The 21,519-nt window shown below is 44.5% G+C and overlaps 1 protein-coding gene across 6 annotated transcripts in view; it reads left to right on the forward strand.

Moving 5' to 3' along the window:
* The window catches only part of LOC121269049 (rho GTPase-activating protein 27-like), a 201,565-nt gene extending 181,906 nt beyond the window's left edge, over positions 1–19,659 (forward strand). For all 6 annotated transcript variants that reach the window (XM_041173457.1, XM_041173456.1, XM_041173458.1 and 3 more), the window contains 4 exons: positions 2,322–2,399; positions 5,942–6,076; positions 13,749–13,854; positions 18,879–19,659. In XM_041173457.1, the coding sequence (XP_041029391.1) occupies positions 2,322–2,399; positions 5,942–6,076; positions 13,749–13,854; positions 18,879–19,077 (518 nt within the window). In that variant the 3' untranslated portion in view covers positions 19,078–19,659. The remainder of the gene's footprint in view (positions 1–2,321; positions 2,400–5,941; positions 6,077–13,748; positions 13,855–18,878) is intronic.
* The last annotated feature ends 1,860 nt before the right edge of the window (positions 19,660–21,519 follow it).

The raw sequence follows: 21,519 nt of genomic DNA on the forward strand, positions 1-21,519 counted from the left end.
TCAAGAACCTGGTGAAAGAGAGTCAGGAAATGAGGGCCTGAAAGCAAGTACTGGACCAGATACTGGGTTGCAAATGATCGATTGTGCCAGTAGGGAGTAGGAAATTCAGGTGGGAAAGGGGAAAGTGACAGTCCAGGAAGGTAGAAATAGGACTAGGGGTAAAGATGGGATACTTCTGTTTATCTATTCTCAGCAAAAAATAACAAGCTAAGCACAGAACTTTTGGTGGAGTAAAAGGCTCTCTGTATTAGGACAAGCTTATCAGCTAATTCCCAAGCACTAATCTGGCTGCTTGTAAAACACTGAGCAGCACACTTAGTTTCCAGAATGTTAGCCAGCTTTACCAGTCATGATGCTAAGTGAACTCATCACTCATTTCACCCTCACGACGCAGGAGCTGAAGCTGGAAGAGGGGAGGCCCAACAAGGAACTTGGAAGAGTGACTTCTAACAGAAATACAAACTTGGGCTTTATGAGGTTGGCAGATCATTTTGAAACCAGGAGGAAGTGGTGTGACATCCAAGGCAGCTACAGGGTAGCATAAAACCAATGAGTTCAGTCTTTCTGATATCCATTTTTAAATTTATCCATGACTTGATACCAGGTGGGCACTCTGACAGCATGGAGATGGTCATAGGGGCGAGGGACATGGTGGAGCTATTGAGCTGGGTTTTATTAGCATATGTATAGAACTGACCCATTCCCTGCAGGTGATGTCACCAACAGGAAATGGCCAAAGGTTAAACCTTGGCGACTCCAGAAGTGACAGCGCACAAACAGGAAGGGAAGCCAGAGTGAAGCTGTTTGGAAAAGTAGGGGTGGAACCTTGCACGGCCAAGGTTGACATATGCTTTGCCTGGGTGACACTTTTGGGATGTGATGGAAAAGCTCCGTGCTAGACTTATTTTCTAAATCTTATAAATCTTACCTAGTCCTAAAGCCAAAACATGCAAAAAACTCGACCAGACTCCTGATCATGGATTATTACTGATTATCAAGAATATATCTAATGAGGAATTAATGTGGTGGCTCTACCTTGGAGAACATTTCTTCTGTTTGACCCAGGTTATGCTAAAGCCCCACCATCACTGCCTAGATTAACAAAGACCTATGTACGATTTTAACCTGTGAAGATTAGAAAAGCAATACATCATTTAAGTAGAGAGAGATTGCAGAACTCGGTGGTGCAGAGGGATCTGAGTGTCCTGGTACATGAATCACAAAATAGTATGCAGCTACAGCAAGTGATTAGGAAGGCAATTGGAGTGTTGGCATTTATTGCAAAGGGAATGGAATATAAGAGTAAGAAAGTTTTACTTCAACTGTACAGGGTCTTGGTGAGACCACTTCTGGAGTGCTGTGTACAGCTTTGGTCTCTTCATTTGAAAAAGGATGTAATTGAGGTAGAAGCAGTTCAGAGAATGTTCACTGGAACCATTCCTGAAATGAAGGGCTTATCCTATAAAAAAAAATGAACAGGTTGTGCCTATACCCACTGCAGTTTAAAAGAATGAGAGGTGATCTTACTGAAACATATAACATCATGAAGGGATTCAAATGCTGGAAGGATGTTTCCTCTTGAGGGAGACCATAATAAAGGACTCAGTTTAAAAATAAGAGGTCTCCCTGTTAAAATGGAGATGAGGAGAATTTTTTTGTCTCCGAGAGTTTTTAGCCTGGAATTCTCTTCCCCAGAGAGCAGTGGGGGGTGGAACATAGAACTTATTCAAGGCTGAGTTAGATAGGTTTTTGATTGAGTAGGGAGTCAAGGGTTATGGGGAACAGACAGGAAAGTAGAGTTGAGATTATAGTCAGATCAGCCATGATCTTATCGACTGATGGAGCATGCTGAAAGGGTTGAATGGCCTGTTCCTGCTCCTAAGTCCTATGTTATACCAGAGAGTGATCGGAATGTGGAACATGATACCACAAGGAGGCAAATACCATCGAGGCATTTAAGGAGATGCTAGATAAACACATGAGGGAGAAAGGAAGAGAGGGATATGCTGAGAAATAGGCTGAGATGAAGAAGGGAGGGAGGAGCCTTGTGTGGAACATAAATACTGCCGCAGACCAGTTGGACTGAATGGCCTGTTTATGTGCTGTACGATCTATGTAACTAGTGCAGATTATATTTCTGGTCTCTATGATATTTGCAGTTTACTTTGAATTTGGTACTGAAGCATAATAATATGGTATTGTCATTCTTTGATATACTTTTGTAAACCCTTCTGGCCTGTCATCACCAGGATACTCTGATTTCTGTCTGAAAATTGTACCATGTAAAGACTTCTCAATGATCTCCTTTTCTCTCCTGTTAGGTTTGGACATCGATGGCTTGTACCGAGTCAGTGGGAATCTGGCTATCATACAGAAGCTACGTTTCACAGTCAATCATGGTGAGAGTCCATTGCTTGTTGAAAACTACATCAACATCTCGTAATTATGTAGCATCTTGAACATTGTAAAATCTCCAAAAGAACTTCACAGGTGCCTAATCAGGCAGAATTTGACACCACACCATGTAAGAAGACATTAGGAGAAGCGACCAGAAGCTTGAACAAATTGGTAGCTTTTAAGGAGCGTCTTCAAAGAAAAGAAAGAGGTGAAGGGGTTTAGGGATGGAACTCCAGAGCTTACAGAGCTGAGACAGCTGAAGGCCTGGCTGCCAATTGTGGGATGATGGAAATCAAGCATGTACAGGAGGTCAGAATTCAAGGAACACATAGTTCTAAGGCTGGAGAATGTTCCAGAGGTAGGGAGAGGCGAGGCCAAGATGGGATTTGAGGACAAGGATGAGAATTTTAAATTTGAGGCATTGCTAAACGGGTGTCAATGTAGGTCAGAGAGCACAGAGGTGTTGGGGAACAGGACCTGGTGCGATCTGGGATGCAGGCAGTGGAGTTTTTCTGTTTTAGTATCTCGCTCACCTTGATTCCTGAGTGAATGTTAAAGGGAAGTCCCCTCCCTTTTTAAAGCATACTTTCAAATTATTATTTTGGTTTAAAGCCCGCAGTCCACCTGATAGATAGTGAAAGAAGATTAATGGTTACAGTCAAGTGAGGCTTGTTGTATTTGAATTTTGATTCGTATTACAATTCTAAATGATGCAGTCTTGCAAAGTTTGACAAATCCCAGTAATTCAATGGGAAATTATGCAGTCATTCGTTCCCTACTGATTCACAGGCCTTTTGGATCTAGCTGAAATATTTCCAGAAGTGATAGCACTGCCTAATGGGCCTCAGATAAAAGAATCCACTGGAAATAATGTAAACAATTCATTTTATGTGAAGGCCACATTATCTAAATGGTGAAAACATTATTGTTGAAAGGAAGCTTGCGAACCATAAAGCAGCTTGGTTATGTTACTGGGCTAGGATTCCAGAACCCGTGAGAGTAACCCCGTCATGGTAGTTTGAGAATTTGAATTCAGTTTAAATAAAAAGTGTCAGTGAAAGTAACCCATGAAACTATCTGATTGTCATTAATTACCCAAATAGTGCACTTATGATTGGTCTTTAACTGGTTTGGCCCATATGTGATTGTGAAATGACCAATCAAGCTACTGGGTCCTAGGGGTGGACAGCCAATGCCCACAACTAATGTTCTTTAGGGAAGGAAATCTGCCATCCTTATCTGGTCTGGCCTACATGTGACTCCAGACCCACAGCAATGTGGTTGACTCTTAAATGCCCTCTGAACGAGGGTAATTAGGGAGGGGTAATAAATGCTGGCCTAGCCAGCAACACCCACATCCCAGGAATTAATTTAAAAAAAAACTTTACAATTAATTTCTTTTTAATGTAAATGTTTCTTGTGAAGATTTTAATATATTCTATATACCATGACTCCAGCTGTTGTGTCAGGACCAGCAGGGGCACTTACGGACTCCTTCAACATCATCACAGGAGTATGACAAGGCGGTATACTCTCCTCATTCCTTTCCACTTGGTTATTGATTTCATTATGAGGAAGATGAACGTGGGTGCAGACTTTAGCATTCCGTGGCAACACCACCTATTAACAGACCTGGATTGCACAGGCGATATCACCTTGTTGGCCGAAAAATCGCACATGCTCCAAGACATGACCACTAGTCTTGAGAATAGCGGCACCAAGGTTGGTCTACACATCAGCTGTAAGAAAACAAAGACAATGGTGGATAGATGGCAACAAGGCTTCCACATCACTGTTGAGCAACAGATCATCAAGGATGTCGACCACTTTCCCTACCTAGGAAGCAACGTCTCCAGAGTGGGTGATATAGAGATCAATGCCCACATCAGAATCAGAAAATCAGCATCAATCTTCCAGCGGGTTCCACACAGCCTAGACAGCCAACACCATCAATATGGCCATGAAGCTACATTCCATAGTAATACAAACCCCAATCTATGTCAACGAGACATGGAAGAGAGTAGCAAAGGTGTCACGTCAGTATGATGTCTTTCACCAGTGCTGCCTATATAAGATCTTAGGCATACGTGGAGAGACAGCATGATCAATGAAGAAGTACAAAGGACTGGTCGGAGGAAAGTGCGGTATATCACGATGGGGAGATAGTTGAAGCTAGAAGGACAAGCATTTGTCTTCCCGGCTGTACTGCCAGAGTGACATTAGAATGGACACCACCAGACAAGAAGAATATGGGGCCAGCCAAAGAAGACCATGCGAAGTACATTAAAGGAGGACCTTCAAAAATGGGCACTGCCTGGGCTGCAGAGAAAGGGCTTGTGACGGACTGGGGCCAGTGGCAGAGTCTTGCTGCCATTGTCCAGCATAGGACCAGAAGAACTAGGTCTAAGTCTAAGTAAGGGCTGGGTTTTCATCCTGAATCCCTTAGAAAACATTGTTTGATTGACAGATCTGGCTGTCTTATCTATGCTGCCAATTTCACAATGTTTATTTACAAAAGGTTAAGAGGTTTCAAGTGCTTGCAATGTTTGCTATTGATACTTTAAACAATCTGGATGATTGACACTTTTATTGGGCTGTAATAAAAATAAGTTTTTTTTAAAGAAAGTAGAATGTTACCGAGCTCTTTTTACACTTCCCTCTGTCACTATAAGGTTCATTGTGTTTCATGGGTAAATGGGCATATAAGTGCCATAGTTTGGTATGGAGGGGCATGAGGGACCATAGAGGTTTTTGGGGGAGCATACCTTGGTATGGGGGAGTGGAGGGGAGGCAGGAGGGGCCCCTTTAGGTTCCCTTTAGCAGACTATGGTTCATGACACCTCTGAGGTGCCATGAACAACGACTCTTTGAAAATCTGGCCCGACTCCATATAAATTGCAGATGACTAGGACATGCCAGTTCCCACAATGGAGCCAGCGAGGTCAGGAGTGCCGAATGTGGACTTTTGACCCCAACCAGCCCCACCCTTTAAAGGTACTCCAGAAAATCGGACAACACGGGAATGGGGCCAGGACCTGACAACTATTTTTAAAGGACTTCCGAGTTATCCTGACTCCGTGAAAATTCTGTCCTAAGTAAATATGTGAATGTTAATTTTGTTCTAATTTTCTGCACACCTGGCAGTTGTACTAACTCATACAGGAATGCCAGTCTCTCTCCCAAGTGGCCATTCTTTGTGCAAACTTTGGCAATGAGGATTGGAAAGCTACTCAACCATATACTGGATCACAGCTGAGCTGGACCTTCTCCTGCCTCATGCACACACATATATTCCAGCATTGTGTTACTGGATAACAATTGAGAATGGAAACATGACATATCTTCCAACCGGAATGACCCCATTGCTTAGGGATTGCTCAACACCATGCAGGATTTGAACAGAGGAACTGCCCCGTCTACCTTAGATAAACAGCAACAAATGAGGATTCAAAGAGTATTGAGAAGGGTGAGCCTTTTTCACAGTGGTGGCCCTGTTGAAGTTTAGTTTGTTAATTCTTTCCTTTTCCTTTCCATCTCTGCACAGATGAAAATGTGAAGCTGGAGGAAGGCCCATGGGATGATGTCCATGTTATCACTGGGGCCCTGAAACTCTTCTTCCGGGAGCTGCCTGAGCCACTTTTCCCATTCAGCTATTTTGAGAATTTCATTAGCGCAATGAGTAAGTAAAAGTGGAATGTTTATCTTTGGAGTAACACTGTCCATCTTAGCTCCCCAGTTGCAGTTTTTGTGAACAGGTTATGGATATATTAAAATGGGTAAGTTGCCTGTGACATTGTCCATGGCCTGTTGATGATTATAAGTTTTTTTTATGTATATATACAAAATGATGGCAAAGTTGGGAGAGAGGTTTCAGAATCTTAACAGAACCAACTAGTGACCAGAACCTGTAACAATGGGCAGAACTTTCCGTCCCGTGGGCGGGTGCATGCCCCACCTAAATGGGAGTAAGATAGCGCGCGCTGATGTCAGTTGAGCATCCCGATGTCATCGCGCACTCAGGGCCGCGCAGGTGCCAGTGTGGCGCCGCCATTTATTAAGTGGCCACTTAAGGCCCTTAACAGTCTAATTGACTGTGATTTTTTCCTTGCCCATGTGATTTTCTGCTCGTCGCACGGGCAAAACGGGCAGGCGGCCAGCCGACATTTTCACAAACCTCATCCAAGGGCGGGATAAAAAGGATTAGCAGCATTGCCAGCGTCAGCAGTGAGGAGTTTTGGAGATTGGTTGCTTATTGGTACTTGGCAGGTTCATCTCTGTTCGGGACTTCATTCTTAGCATTCCCAGGCTTCATTGCAGGACTCTTTGGTGCCTCCAAGGCCCCCGGAGGTTTTTGACCATGTGGACCCTTCCAGGAATCAGACAGCCTTCCTTTACCCTGGTAATGGGGATTGTGGTCTCCGCTGGAGGCACCTCCTCTGAGGAGGAAGAGAGGGGCAAAAGGGAGAGGAGGCCACGTGTCCCTATGCAGCTTCCAGAGAAGGGACCTGTGGGAAGAGAGGCATGGGCACAAGGGGCACAGGGCCAGCAGGTAATCTAAGATGAAAGGGGCAGCAGAAGATGCTACTGTCCTGCTGCCATGGTTTACAGGTGGTGATAAAGCTACCTCAATATGTCCGAGGTGCAATGCCAAAGGAGGTTCTGCCTCTCAAGGGAGAGTGTGACCTCCATTTGCCAAATGATTGGGCCTGAGATCAGCTCCGACCGTGTGGGTGGACACCCCATGCCAGTAGCTCTGAAGGTCACAGCGGCCCTCAACTTCTATACATCCGGCGCTTTCCAGGGGTCAGTAGGAGATCTGTGTCGAGTCTTCCAATCAGCTGTCCACAGTTGCTTCAAGCTGGTGACAGATGCTCTGTTCAGATGGATACTGACCTTTATTCTTTACCGTATGGACGAGCGCAGCTAGGCTGAGTGAGCCAGAGGCTTTGCAGTGATTGCTGGGTTCCCCCGTGTCCAGGGTGCTATAGACTGTACACATGTGACCATCAAGGCGCCAGCAGGTCAGCCGGGTGCCTTCGTCAACAGGAAGGGATTCCATTCCATGAACATGCAGATAGTGTGTGACCACAGGATGCAGATTCTGCAAGTCTGTTTAAGATACCCTGGCAGCTCCCATGACACATACATCCTGAGACACTCCCAGGTGCTGGGGCTCTTCAGTGCTCCAGCTCGATTGGATGGATGGCTGTTGGGTGACAAGGGCTATCCATTGAGGAGGTGGCTCATGACACCTCTCTGCCATCCAAGAACAGAGGCAGAGATGCTTACAATATGAATCACGCCTCCACAAGGGCAGTAGTAGAGACAACCATAGGTCTTCTCAAGATGCGCTTCCGATGCCTGGACCATTCAGGGGGAGCACTACAATAGCCTCCCAGAGCGGTGTCACTGATAGTGGTTACGTGCTGTGCTCTCCACAATCTGGCACTGGCAATGGGGGACCCGCCGGAGGAAAAGGATCTTGATGCAGCTCCACAGGCCACAACTGATAAGCCCAGTAATGATCTGAAGATGAGCACGGTGAGGATAACACTGAGGTCCTGGAGCCAGATCTCGGTAACCTCCAGGGAGGCAGGGACACTTTGATCCAACGTTCCTTCAGCTCGGCTACCAAAGATCAGCTTCAAACGTGTGCCAGGGCTGCCTCCTCCACCCCGGATGTCTGAAAGGACCCTTTCATTTGAACACAAAGAACACTTATTGCCTGTTGAATAAAGTTCAGGGCCATCTACATTCAGCATTACATACTGGCATACCCTGCACAAATAAAGTTAAATGGTGAAGCATACTCAGGCCATGGCAACAAAAACAAAATTGCTTTCATTTTGACAATTCCAAACTATTTACATAAACTTCTCTGGTCTTCATTCCCAGACCAGTAGAGATAAAGTAAACATAAATGAACATCAAATCACCCGTTACCTGTCCCTCTTGTGCTCATGGTGCCTCTAACATACGTTTGCAAGTGCTACATCTAGGTGCTCCACCCTCGCTGACACTGGCATTGGAGCCAGCCTGCTGACTCTGCTGTCCTGTTGGCCTTGATGACCTTGGCAGTCGTCCTCTGGCCCGTGGAGCCTGTGCTGGCCCCATCAGGGAGGGAGCGGCCAGTGCCACGGTTGGCATCTCCCAAGTCATCGCAGGCTCATCAGATGCCATGGTCACTGGCGGAGGAGGGGAGAAGCTGCTGCTGTCATCCAGAGCACCCTGAGAGGAGCCCACAGAGACGACAGGCAGCTCATGCGCCAACTTGAGGTCGCGCTGGACCTTCCTGCGCACCAAGGATGAACAGGAACCTAGCTGGGATACTGGGTGCCTCATCCATCTCCCACATGGACACTGACCACCAGAGGTCAGTGCCTGTGTGAGAGCCTGCAGGTCCAAGCGCAACCTCAGGAACCCCTCATTCAGTTCCTGGAGCTGCCTCTACATGAGAGTCGCCACTCTCAATGGAGGAGGCAGTGTGCTTGGCCATGAGGTTTCAAATGAACTCCTCCATCACGGAGACCATGGCATGCATACCCCCATGGATCACCGCTAATCTTCCCACACACTCCGCTGGACATCCAGCATCTGCTGCCTAATAGCCGACTCCAGAGGCCCATCATCAGCCTTCGACTCAGCATAGTCCTGGTCCCCACCTGTCCTCCAACTGCTGGCGCTCTCTGCCTCCGCCTGCACCTCAAGCGAGAGTGAAGTGCCCTCACCAATATGCACCGAGATACTAACTGCCATTCTAATGCCCACCAAGGTGCTGGTATCTGTGCTGGTGCCCACTTGAGAGCGGGTGTGATGCTGGTGCAGATGACGCCCAGTGGTCTTCCGGTGTCGGCCCTTCGGGGACTAGAGATTGGACGCCTGCTGGCGAACCTAAAAGGGAGAGGAAGGACATGTCATTGGTTAAAGTCATCACACTGTCACTGCGTATGCCAGGCACCCCGGTGAGATATCAGAGACCTGCATCATGGTGCTCTCGGTCTACCAGTGATCAATGGGGACTCCAGGTTTGAAGTTCACATCAATGAAACGACTACAGTAGAATGGTTGCAGAAGCTGAAATTCTCAGTTCTGGCACTCCGGCCTCTCCATACCCGGTTGCACATGGGACGTGTCAGCTCTCAAGCTCCAGGGCATCTTGCTCGTACCTCGAAAGGATCAGGAGGCTAGCAGGGCCTCCACCAGCCTGCGATCTTTCTATATTGCTGTGGACAGTCTTCTCCTGAAACAACAGAGGAGCATTGATTAGTCCTCTCTGTGCATGTAGCCCCATTGCAGCCTGGCAACCCCAGCTGAGGAGCACCTTGCAGGGCACCTCCGAGTCATGGCCCTCAGTCCAAGCTGCCAGGGCTCAGCTCCTTGGCCAGCACCAGCATGATTTGACAGTTGGCACTCAGACTCTAAGACACCTGAAGTCCAAGGTGCGGGGGATGGGCAGACCATAATATTTCTGCGCACTGACCCACGCCGACCCTCACCCTTCCTGAGCTCAGCAGGTCATCGAAGCACTTCTGGCACAGCACCCAGGAGCACCGCACCACATCACGGTTGATGACTAGTGCTGCCACCTCCCATGCTATCTTGGTGAGGTGCAGTGGTGTCCTCCACCCATCCATGGGGACAAGGGTGTCCCTCCTGGCAGCCACCTCCTCCAGGAGAGGAGGACGGCAAGGCACTTAACAGAGAAGCGGGAGGCCGAGTGCCCATCCGACCTGCCCTCCCGCCTGCCGTGCCCAGCTTCACTCGGATCCATTGTATCGGCTCAGGAAACGTCCCCCGTGATGGCCTTCCAGAGGCTGCCTGGGTCGCATTTAAACCGGTCACTATTGGACCCGGTGGCCAATAGGAGCCCGCCCCTGCTCGGCCTTTCCAGGCCTGTGCGGAGCCGCGTTTCATGTTGGGCGGGCTTTAATTGGCCTGCCAGCGTGAAATCGCGGTCGGGGCCTGATCGCGGGTGGTGGTTGGTTTCACGGCCGCTTCCAGGCCTGCTCAACAAGGGAAAATCCTGCTCCATATTATGACAGTTGACGTTGCATTTGGAAAGCCTGAAAAAAACACTGACAATGAGAAGCCGGATTTGTGAATAATAAAGTATTGTGCTACAATATTTCCACTAATATACAAATATTGCTTTCAAAATACAAAATCGCTGGTTTCCTTGGAGATACCTATGGACCAGAGAGAATTGAGTTTGGGAGGGTAAGGTCAATGGGAACTGATTGGTTGCAAATAATAAAGCACTTAACACTATGGAAGCAGTGTGAGTAATTGCAACAAGATTTCCTTACTCTTGTGCTCCAATCCCCTTACAATAAAGGCTAATGCACTATATGCTTTCCTTTTTGCTTGCTGTATCTGTATGCTAACTTTCACTGACATGTATGTAAGGGCACCCAAATTGCTCTGAACACCAACATTTAATGGCCTGTCATCTTTTTAAAGATATTCTGCTTTTCTGTTCTTCCCGCCAAAGTGGATAATTTCACGCTCATCACGTTATTCTCAGAGCTGCCACCTTCTTACTCCCTCGGTTGACCTGTGCATATCTCTCTGCACCACTCTCACCGCTCACTCACCCAGCTAGTTTTAAATCATCGGCAAACTTGGATACTTTACAGAGATAAAAACAAAAAAACTGGGGATGCTGGAAATCCAAAACAAAAACAGAATTACCTGGAAAAACTCAGCAGGTCTGGCACCATCGGTGGATGCCAGACCTGCTGAGTTTTTCCAGGTAATTCTGTTTTTGTTTTGGATACTTTACACTCAGCCCCCTAAGTTAAGCCATTGTTAATGAGATTGTAAACAGCACATTTTCAGAATTTGAAAATAGGCTGACCAAAGGTTGGGTTTGTTACTGATTTAGCTTTTTATCAGCAGAATTGGCAGTTCTATCAAATACAGTTTATAGCTTAATCCATTCTTTTTCTTGGCTTGGTTTAAAATCAATGGGTGGAGATCCCAGGAAATCTGGTTCTGTACAGGCAATCACTTGTTTTTGCTTGTGTTTACATAGACGTAAAAGCCTTAATTTTACGCCAGTGGGATTTTATGGTCCTGCCGTAGTCAGTGGAGTTTAGAATGGCTTGGTGCATTTTACAGCCCCAGCCCTGCTGAGATGGGGCTGTAAAATCCTGCCCAAAGTATCAGGTTGTAGTAGGTAACTGAAAGCTGTGGAAATCGGTATCCAAGTGTGCAAAAATATGAACAAAATAGGGATCCTGTTTGTTCATGCTTTTGGTCAAATGGCATAATATCTCCTTATGTGACTTGGTGTCAAATTTTGTTTGATAACTCTCCTGTGAAACATCTTGGGATGATTTGCTATGTTAAGGGTGCTATATAAATACAAGTATAGTTGTTTAAAAGTGCTGACATGGGTTTAGTCTGACTACTTATTGGCTGGTTAAGGTTACCACTGAGAGGCTGTAAGATCTCTATCAGAGTGGAGTCATATGTTGCGAACGAGCCATATCCTCCTTTTAAAAGGGATCCTTTACAACATTTAACAAATCTTTTTAGAAATTAACCTTTTACTCAGTACTGAAAAGAGTAGGATTTGAAAACGCAACGAGCAGCCAATATCGATATACCACAATCCAATAGAACCTTGCAAGGTTTGCATTGTAATGGAGGTAGGAAAGGATAAAGAGAATGCTTTGTGTGGCTGAGGTGGCATTGCATGAACTTTATAGCACAGAAGGAGGCCATTCTACCCAATGGGCCTATTTCTGATCTCTGCAGAGTCCCATTCCCCTAGCTTTCCCAGCACGCTTTTAAGTTTAAACAGAAAATGCTAGAAATACTCAGCATCTCAGGCAGTATCTGTGAAGTGAGAACAGAGTTAACATTTCATGCTGTTGACCTTTTGCATGTCCTAACAACTCCTTGGGGGTGAGCTTAAATACAGCCCCTTGTGTTCCTTTGATGATAACCACCTATAAACTCGATTGAATATGAAAGATGGCCCTTACTTAGTGTGTTGTGAAATGTAGCTCGTGGTTTTGTGCTCAACATTTCCATATGCACAAGCACTTGAGTTAATGTTAAGCTGAATCAACTGGACTGTAACAAAAACAAAAATACCTGGAGAAACTCAGCAGGTCAGACAGCATCTGTGGAAGGGAATACAGTTGACATTTTGAGTCCGTATGACCCTTCATCAGAACTAACACAGATAGAAATTAGATGAAATATAAGCTGGTAGAGGGGGTGGGACAGGTAGAGCTTGATAGGGGGCCAGTGATAGGTGGAGGCCAAGAAGAGACTGCCAAAGATGTCATAGACAAAAGGACAAAGGGATGTTGATGGTGGTGATATTATCTAAAAGATGTGCTAATGGGGCCGTTAAGTGAAGCAAGCAGGACAAGCTAGTGGCAGATGGCCCTAGTGCGGGTGGGGTGGGGGGAAGGCATCTAAATGGGCTAAAAGGTGGAGATGAACAATAGATCGAAATAAAATTAAAAATAGGAGGGAGAATAAAATAAATATAGTGTAAAAAAACATTAAAAATTATTGGAAAAAGAGGGATCGGAAAGGGGGTGGGGATGGAGGAGAGAGTTCATGATCTGAAATTGTTGAACTCAATATTAAGTCCGGAAGGCTGCAAAGTACCTAGTCGGAAGATGAGGTGCTGTTCCTCCAGTTTGCGTTGAGCTTCACTGGAACATTGCAGCAGGCCAAGGACGGACATGTGGGCATGAGAGCAGGTTGGAGTGTTAAAATGGCAAGTGACAGGGAAGTCTAGATCATACTTGCGGACAGACCAAAGGTGTTCCGCAAAGTGGTCACCCAGTCTGCGTTTGGTCTCTCCAATGTAGAGGACACCTCATTGGGAGCAGCAAATGCGGTAGACTAAATTGAGATAAGTGCAAGTGAAGTGCTCCTTCACTTGAAAGGAGTGTTTGGGCCCTTGGACTGTGAGGAGGGGGGAAGTAAAGGAGCAGGTATTGCACCTTCTGCGGTTGCATGGGAAGGTGCCGTGGGAGGGGGTTGAGGTGTAGGGGGTGATGGAGGAGTGGACCAGGGTGTCCCAGAGGGAATGATCCCTGCGGAAAGCTGCCAGACGGGGTGAAAGGAAGATGTGTTTGGTAGTGGCATCATGCTGGAGTTGGCGGAAATGGCGGAGGATAACTCCTGGACTGGACTGTCTGGTCATGCATTTCATCTGAACCCTCGTCAGTCTGACTTTTGTAGGGCCTATCAACCCTAAAAGAGTATGGCAGAAGAAAACATTACTGTGGCAAAAACTGAGACAAAGTCTTTTTTTTCGTCCTAAAAACTGGATTGAATGTTTCTGCCCCTTTTTAAAATGTTTCCTTTTTTAAAAACAGAACTGGGAGATCCTGGTCAGCGTTTGACATATATGCAACAGTTAATCCGCTCACTCCCTGTACCCAACCATGATACCATGCAAGTTCTCTTCAAACACCTGTGCAAGTGAGTACCAGCCTTCACTCTGGATAAAAGCAAAGAAAGTGAAGTTCTGCTATTTACAAGTTTCTGCTGCACCTCAAGTCTTTTGCTTCCTTTAATTCTCTTTGCTAGTGCAACAATTTAACACATCTGCAATGAGGATAGGTGTCTCTGGAAAATGGACTCTGATGGTTGCTGACCCCAGAACCAATATAAACTTTAGAGCGGAAAAACTTCATTTGGACTTTTAAAAATTATTTGTTCATGGGGTGTGGGCTAGGCCAGCATTTATTGCCCATCCCTAATTGCCCTTGAGAAGATGGTGATGACCTGCCTCCTTGAACCGCTGAAGCCCTTATATTCCTTATAGGCTTTCTAGCGACTGTGATACAACTGAGTGGCTTGCTTGGCCATCTCAGAGGGCATTTAAGAGTCAATCACATTGCTATGGGTCTGTAGTTGCATGTAGGCCAGACCAGGTAAGGACGATAGATTTTCTTCCCTATAGGGCATTAGTGAACCAGATGGGGTTTTACAACAATTGAGGTTAGTTTCATAGTCATCATTAGACTTCTAATTCCCAGAATATTTTTTTAAAATTCAAATTCCACCATCTGCCATGGTGGGATTCGAACTCTGGTCCTGAGAGCATTACCCTGGGTCTCTGGATTTCTCATCTAGTGACGATATCACTACACCACCACTTCCTCTTTGACAAGCTCAGAGTGTTTAAAACTCATCTACTCCCCAGATCCCCCCAGCCCAACTCTTTCCAGAGACACCATTCAACTATTGCTCGAACCTATTCAAAATGTTTTTGTCACCCTTTTTAACTTATTCTATATCTTTAATACACTTTGTGTCAAACAGCTGCATTTTCTATTTATTCCTAACTTGTAAATGATGTCCTTTAAGTTTTTGAACCCTCTGTCAGTGGATATACGTTCTCTTGGCCAATTTCCTCAATCTCCTTTATTGTTTTGAAAACATCTTTTTTTCAATAAAAACTGGCGGACATAGAAATACATCAAAACTGTGACACATAAACAGAGCATGAGGCCAGGGCAGTGCATACAAGTAAATAATTTCATTCACATTTATCCACCCTGTTTTCATTGCCCTTCAAATCTCTTTCCTTCATCCACCTTCCCAATATTCTCTCGAATGTTGAGGTAAGTTTCTATCTCAGCCACTAAACCTTGAAATGAATCGCAGGAACAAGTGTGACAAGAAAATAAATTCTCCTACTAAATCTGCTAATAAAACAAAGATGGGCAGTATTGTGTAAACAGTGTAGGTGGAGGCATTGGGAGGAAGTGGTGGCATAGCGGTATTGTCACTGGACTGATAATCTAGAGGCCCAGGGTAATGCTCTGCTGACCTGGGTTTGAATCCCACCACGGCAGATGGTGGAATTTGAATTCAATTAAAAGAAAAACCTGGAATTAAAAGTCTGATGACCATGAAACCATTGTTGACTGTTGTTAAAAACCCATTTGGTTCACTACGTCCTTTAAAGAAGGAAATCCGCTGTCCTTACATGGTCTGGCCTACATGTGACTCCTTGACTTTTAAAATGCCCCCTGAATAGGGCAATTAGGGATGGGCAATAAATGCTGGCCTAGTCAGTGACACCCAATGAAATAAAAAAAAACATTATGAAGAGATATTGATAGGTTAAACAGATGGACAAAATTGTGTCTGTAGGAAAATGTAAGGTCATCCACTTTGGACCTAAAAAGGATGGAACAGGATACGTTATAAATGGTAAAAAAAAAACTATAAACAGTGGAGGTCCAAAGAGGCTTGGGTCAAGATACACAGATCATTGATGAACAGGTGCAGAAAGTAATCAAAAGGCTAATAAAATATTTTTATCGAGACCACTGGAATACACGGTGATAGAAGTCCTATTTTAGCTGTACAAAGCCCTGGTTAGACAACCCCTGGAAAACTTGGGTAACTCTGGGCACCACACCTTAGGAAGAAATTGTTGGCCTTGGAGGGAGTGCAGCATATAGTTACCAAAATGTTACCAGGACCCCAATGGTTAAATTATGAGGAGAGATTGCACAAACTTGGGATGATTTCCCTGAATTTAGAAAGTTCAGGGTGATTTGATTGAAGTTTTTAAGATATTAGGAGTACAGATAGGGTCAATAGAGAGAAACTTTTTCCACTGATTGGAGAACGTAGGATTAGGGGGTATAGTTTAACAAGCAGAGCCCAGGGGTGAAGTTAGCAAACACTTATACACACACAGGGTGGCAGCATTTTGGAAGTCTCTTCCACAAACCTCAATAATGTTAGGTCAATTATAGACTAAATCTGGGATTGATAGATTTTGTTAACCAAAGATATTAAACAATACGGGGCACAGGCAGGTACATGGATTTAGGCCACAGGTCAACCGTGATCTTATTGAATGGCGGAACAGGGCCAAGGGGCTGAGTGGCTTCCTCCAGTTCCTATTTTCTTACGTATATAAACTCATTACCCTTGGTGTGAAGAAGTGTCTCCTAAATTTTGCTACATTTAATTTTATATCTCCGGCCCGTCGTTCTAGATCCCTGAACTAAAGAAAACAATCAGCTTTGATCTGCCCTTTTCTAGCCTTTCATAGTTTTAAATAATTTTATGATGTCTCCCACATTCTGCATTGTTCAAATGCAAAAAGCCCAGCCTTTTCTCTGAGCTTTGATTCCTGAGATCTGGTATCACCATTGCTACCCTACCCTCCCAAAGGGAATAGGTAGAATCAATCCACTGGTGATCTGTACATAGGGCTTGGCCAACACCTTAGGTAGTGGTAGCATCGTATCTGGTTTGTGCTCAGACCAAGTTTTAAAAGAGGAGGGTTTGTGTTGAGAATTCTTCACGTGCTTCAGGAATTTCTAATGTACATACCTGAGCACATAATCTCGGCTGACACCTCTGCAGTATTGAGGGAGGTGTTGTCTTTCAGATGAGACGCTAAACCAACGACTCATCTGTCCACTCATGAATGTGAAAGATCCATTGGCACTCTTTGGAAATGAGCAGAGGAGTTCCCCCCGCCTATTGTCCTAACCAATATTTATCCCTCAACCAATATAAAAGAAAACAAATTAGCTACTCATTACCTCATTGCTGTCTGTGCGCATATTGGCTGCCACATTCCCTTTACAACTGTGAGTGACCGTTTTGCTTAAAAAAAACTGTATTTAATTGGCCATAAAGTGCTTTGTGTCATCCAGAGGTTGTGAAACACACTATATAAATGGAAGCTTTTTCTTTTACTCCAGCATTCCTAAGCAACTGTTAGATAGCTTTCCATTCCTTCAGCCATGTAGTCCACTAGTTTCTACATGTACTGTGATAACATCCAGAGTATCCACCAGAGTTTTCCTCTAGAAATATCTTGTTGGTCATTAGGTAGGTGAGTTACTCGTCGCATGATTCCTAGTGTGATGGAGTACTCTGCTTGCCTGGATGAATGCAGCTAAAACAACTCTCCAGAACCTCAATATCATCCAGGACAAAGCAGCCCACTTGACTGGCACTCTACCCACCACTTCTGACATCCACTCCCTCGACCACAGTGGCAGCAGCGTGTGTCATCTACAAGATGCACTGCAGCGACTCACCAAGGCCCCTTCAACAGCATCTTCCAAACCTGCAACCTCCACCACCTTGAAGGACAAGGGCAGCAGATAGATGGGAACACCACCACCTGCAAGTTCCCCTCCAAACCACACACCAACCTGACATGGAAATATATCGCCGTTCCTTCACTGTCTTTGGGTCAAAATCCTGGAACTCCCTCCCTAACAGCACTGTGGGTGTACCTATACCACATGCACTGCAGCGATTCAAGAAGGCAGCTCACCACCACCTTCTCAAGGGCAATTAGGGATGGACAATAAATGCTGGCCTAGCCAATGACACCCACACTCCATGAAAGAATAAGTTTTAAAAAAAAGCCTACATCTTCCTGACATTCATGATCCAGGCTTGCTCAAGAATAACCACTTCAGTAAGCTATTATATTGTGGCCTTTGACCAGTCATCGTGGAGCTATTCATAAATCAAGTTGAGGAGAGAAATGGGATTTTTTAAAAAAAGAGAAATTAATTGATAGTTCTGTCAGTAACCCAGTGAAGTCACCCAGTCGATAACTGATTTCTGGAGGTCAGGAGAGTGCCAAGGTCAATTCCCAACCTGTTCTTTATTAGCTCATCTTTAAGGTTAGGAAAGGTTTGATAGGGTAGGCATAGAGGAGAAGCTTTGAATTTGTGGGAGAGGCCAAACCCAGGGGCCATAAAAATAAGATAAAAGCAAAAAACTGCAGATGCTGGAAATCCAAAACAAAAACAAGAATACCTGGAAAAACCCAGCAGGTCTGACAGCATCTGTGGAGAGGAACACAGTTAATGTTTCGAGTCCATATGACTCTTCAACAGAACTAAGGAAAAATAAGTTGGTCACGAGATAAATCCAGTAAGGAATTCAGGAGAAACTTCTTCATCCAGTGATTGGTTAGAATGTGGAATTCACTACCACAAGGAGTGGTTGAGATGACTAACATAAGTGCACTAAAGGGGAATTTAGATAAGCATGAGATAAGAAAGAGTAAAAGGTTATCCTGATAGGATTACCTGAAGTAGGGTAGGACGCTCATGTGCAGCATCAACGCTGGTATAGATCAGCTGGGGCCAAATGGTCTGTACCTGTGCTGTACATTCGATATAATCTTAGTCAGGTATTACATTTGCTTTTAGTGGTCCAGGGTTAAGTGGGGAAAATCTGCCATTTGTCCTTCTCCAGATCATTAACCAATGGCTACTGCTGGAAAGAGCTTGGCCATCCATTGAGGACTGTGAGAAAAGAACTTTGATGCCTGCTACACAATTTTCTCAACTGTTTCTTTGTCCCTATTCTAGCATGGGGCTGGCTTATGGCAAATCCAAGCACAACTTTTGTTTTGATGTATTTTAGGATTGAAAGATGGAGACATAAAATGAAATATAACTTCCAAAGTTCTAATAATCTCCTTCACTCTCTTCCAGTGTGATAGAATGTCGCAACCAGAATCGGATGAGTTCTCAGAGTATGGCAATCGTGTTTGGCCCCACCCTCCTGAAGTCTGAGACAGAGACAGGAAACATCGCAGTCCATATGGTCTACCAAAACCAGATTGTAGAGTTCATTCTTAATCAGTACCAGCACCTTTTCGACGAAAGCCGGGAGTTAGCTGTTATTAGATGAGCAACAGGCTGGGGCACTGCAGCCCCACACAGTGACTGGTGTGTATATATGTGTGTATGCAAGTGCTTACATAGAATAATAAGAGCTAAAGGTGTCTGCAAGCATTGGACCTAGCAGACATGGCCTTTTGCGAAAAGAAGGAAGGTTGTTCTTCAGAACATGGTCTGACTCAACTTGAAGACTATCAAAGGAGAAGCATTATTCAAAGTGGGTCATATTTTTAGTGGACGATGTATTGGGCTCTGAGGCTTTGTGTGAGTGGGACCTTTCCTTCTGCTGGACAATTCCGCTTTGCTGCCATGCAAGTGTTTTTTTTAACTGTTCAGAGATCCTTGTATCTGGATCCAGGAAGAGATGCCATGCTTATTTCAACTTGCTCCTGGAAGCAATTTTTGCAGGATATCTTTGACTGCAGCTTTCACTCTGCAATTCATGGTGGCCCTTGGAATTCTGCCCACCCAGGAGTAATTTGTGATGAATCAGCACACAGCACTTTAAAGTGTGCTTCTTTCTCTGTTATCCAAAGCATTTTTAATTAAGATCTGACATCAACAATAAGAGCAGGATCCAACCCCCAAGGCACTGGATGTTTATGTTTATCTATTTCTATTTATTGATATTGTATTTAATTTAAAAAAAAACACATTGAAATGGGGAAAACATAACCCTGTAGATTATATCACACATGAACAACTGAAACCTGTGGAAAAAGGTATGTCGGAAATGATTTTCCTTGGGCTGGTGAGTCAGATGGCCAGACAAACTAGGGATTGCACTCATTGAGCTCAATACACCACTTTCTTGCAGCAAGATAATGGCGTATTTTACTTCAAACCTTCAACCCAAATTACTTTTACACAAACAAGAATGTTTCTAACTATGGGTAAAAACGTACAATTGGGAGTAGGCAGTACGAAGTGGGAGGCTAGGAGATTAGAACAGGCATTGTAGTGAGTTATGAATGGTCATCCCTTTGTGTGTTTTCTTTACTGGGTAACTCCTGATGTGCTCAGACCAGTTGGCCATCAAGGTAGTTATTTTTTCCAACTGGGAAACCTAGATAAAGGGCCAAAGCCCATTGTGCAGAATACCAATATTTTGAGAAAAGTAAGAGGTAGAATGAGGTAAATGAAGTAGTAATGGTCAGATGATGTCAAACTTGGGTTTTAAAATGATAAGTTGTGGGAAAAGGATGAATGAAGAGGTAACAAATTACAGCTTTCCATGGCTTTGGAAAAGAATGAATTTGGAGTAGCAGACAGCCCAGTCTGATCTTTCTAAGTTCCATGTCTTTATCTCAATGGTAGCCCATTTGAAATAGTGCCAATTGGAAAGGAAGTCTTAGTCATCAAGCGTTAAGGTTGTTGATTAGGGCCGATTTTCCAACGTTTCATTCCCGAAGAGGTGCCTCACCCACCAACCAGGAAAATTGTGGGTACTTTGTTTAGATGATGGTGGAATGAACTTGGAATATTGCTGATGTCTATCTGATGTTGGAGGAAAGCGATGACTGGATATTCTTGGTAATATGGCCAGAAGGGGGTCAGTATTGTTGTGGGATTCAGTCTCCAGGTATGTGAATCACCCAGAAGGTCCCTTATAGGGAAAGTGACTGTGGACAATCTCAGAAAAGTCACAAAGAGAAGCCGGACAAATGAGGAAGCAATATGGAGAAGAATGGGAGCATTTAGAAGAGGAAACAAACATACAAAGAAGTGCAGAGCAGGCTGGAGTGATGTAATAGAGGTAAAAACAAAAAAACTGCGGATGCTGGAAATCCAAAACAAAAACAAAAACAGAATTACCTGGAAAAACTCAGCAGGTCTGGCAGCATCGGCGGAGAAGAAAAGAGTTGACGTTTCGAGTCCTCATGTCTGTCGAAGGGTCATGAGGACTCGAAACGTCAACTCTTTTCTTCTCTGCCGATGCTACCAGACCTGCTGAGTTTTTCCAGGTAATTCTGTTTTTGTTTTTGCGATGTAATAGAGGTGTGTAAGTTTTTGAGAGTTCTGATACAGTACATGAAAAAAAGTTGTTTCCAGAGGCAGGAGGATCAGTAACCAGAGGACACAGATTTCAAATAATTGGCAAAAGAAGCAGAGGGGAAGTGAGAAGCATTTTTTTAAATGCATTTTGCGATCTGGAGGAGGCAGTGGAATCAGATTCAATAGTAACTTTCAAAAGGAAAACGATATAGGTATTATCTATATACTCAAAAATGCAAAATTTAGGGAAAGAACAGGATAATAAGGTTAATTAGATAGCTCTTTCAAAGAGCCAGCATAGACACAATGGGCAGAATGGCCTTTTTCTGTGTTGCAAGATTCTACGATTCCCTGCAGTTAGGGGTTAAGGCCTTTGATTTACCATTGGAAATGACAGTAGCAAGGGTGTGATGCATTGCGGGCAAATGTAACATGTGTGGTATAACCTGCAGTGAGT

Source organism: Carcharodon carcharias, chromosome 23 (assembly GCF_017639515.1).
Source record: "Carcharodon carcharias isolate sCarCar2 chromosome 23, sCarCar2.pri, whole genome shotgun sequence".
Taxonomy (NCBI): Eukaryota; Metazoa; Chordata; class Chondrichthyes; order Lamniformes; family Lamnidae; genus Carcharodon; species Carcharodon carcharias.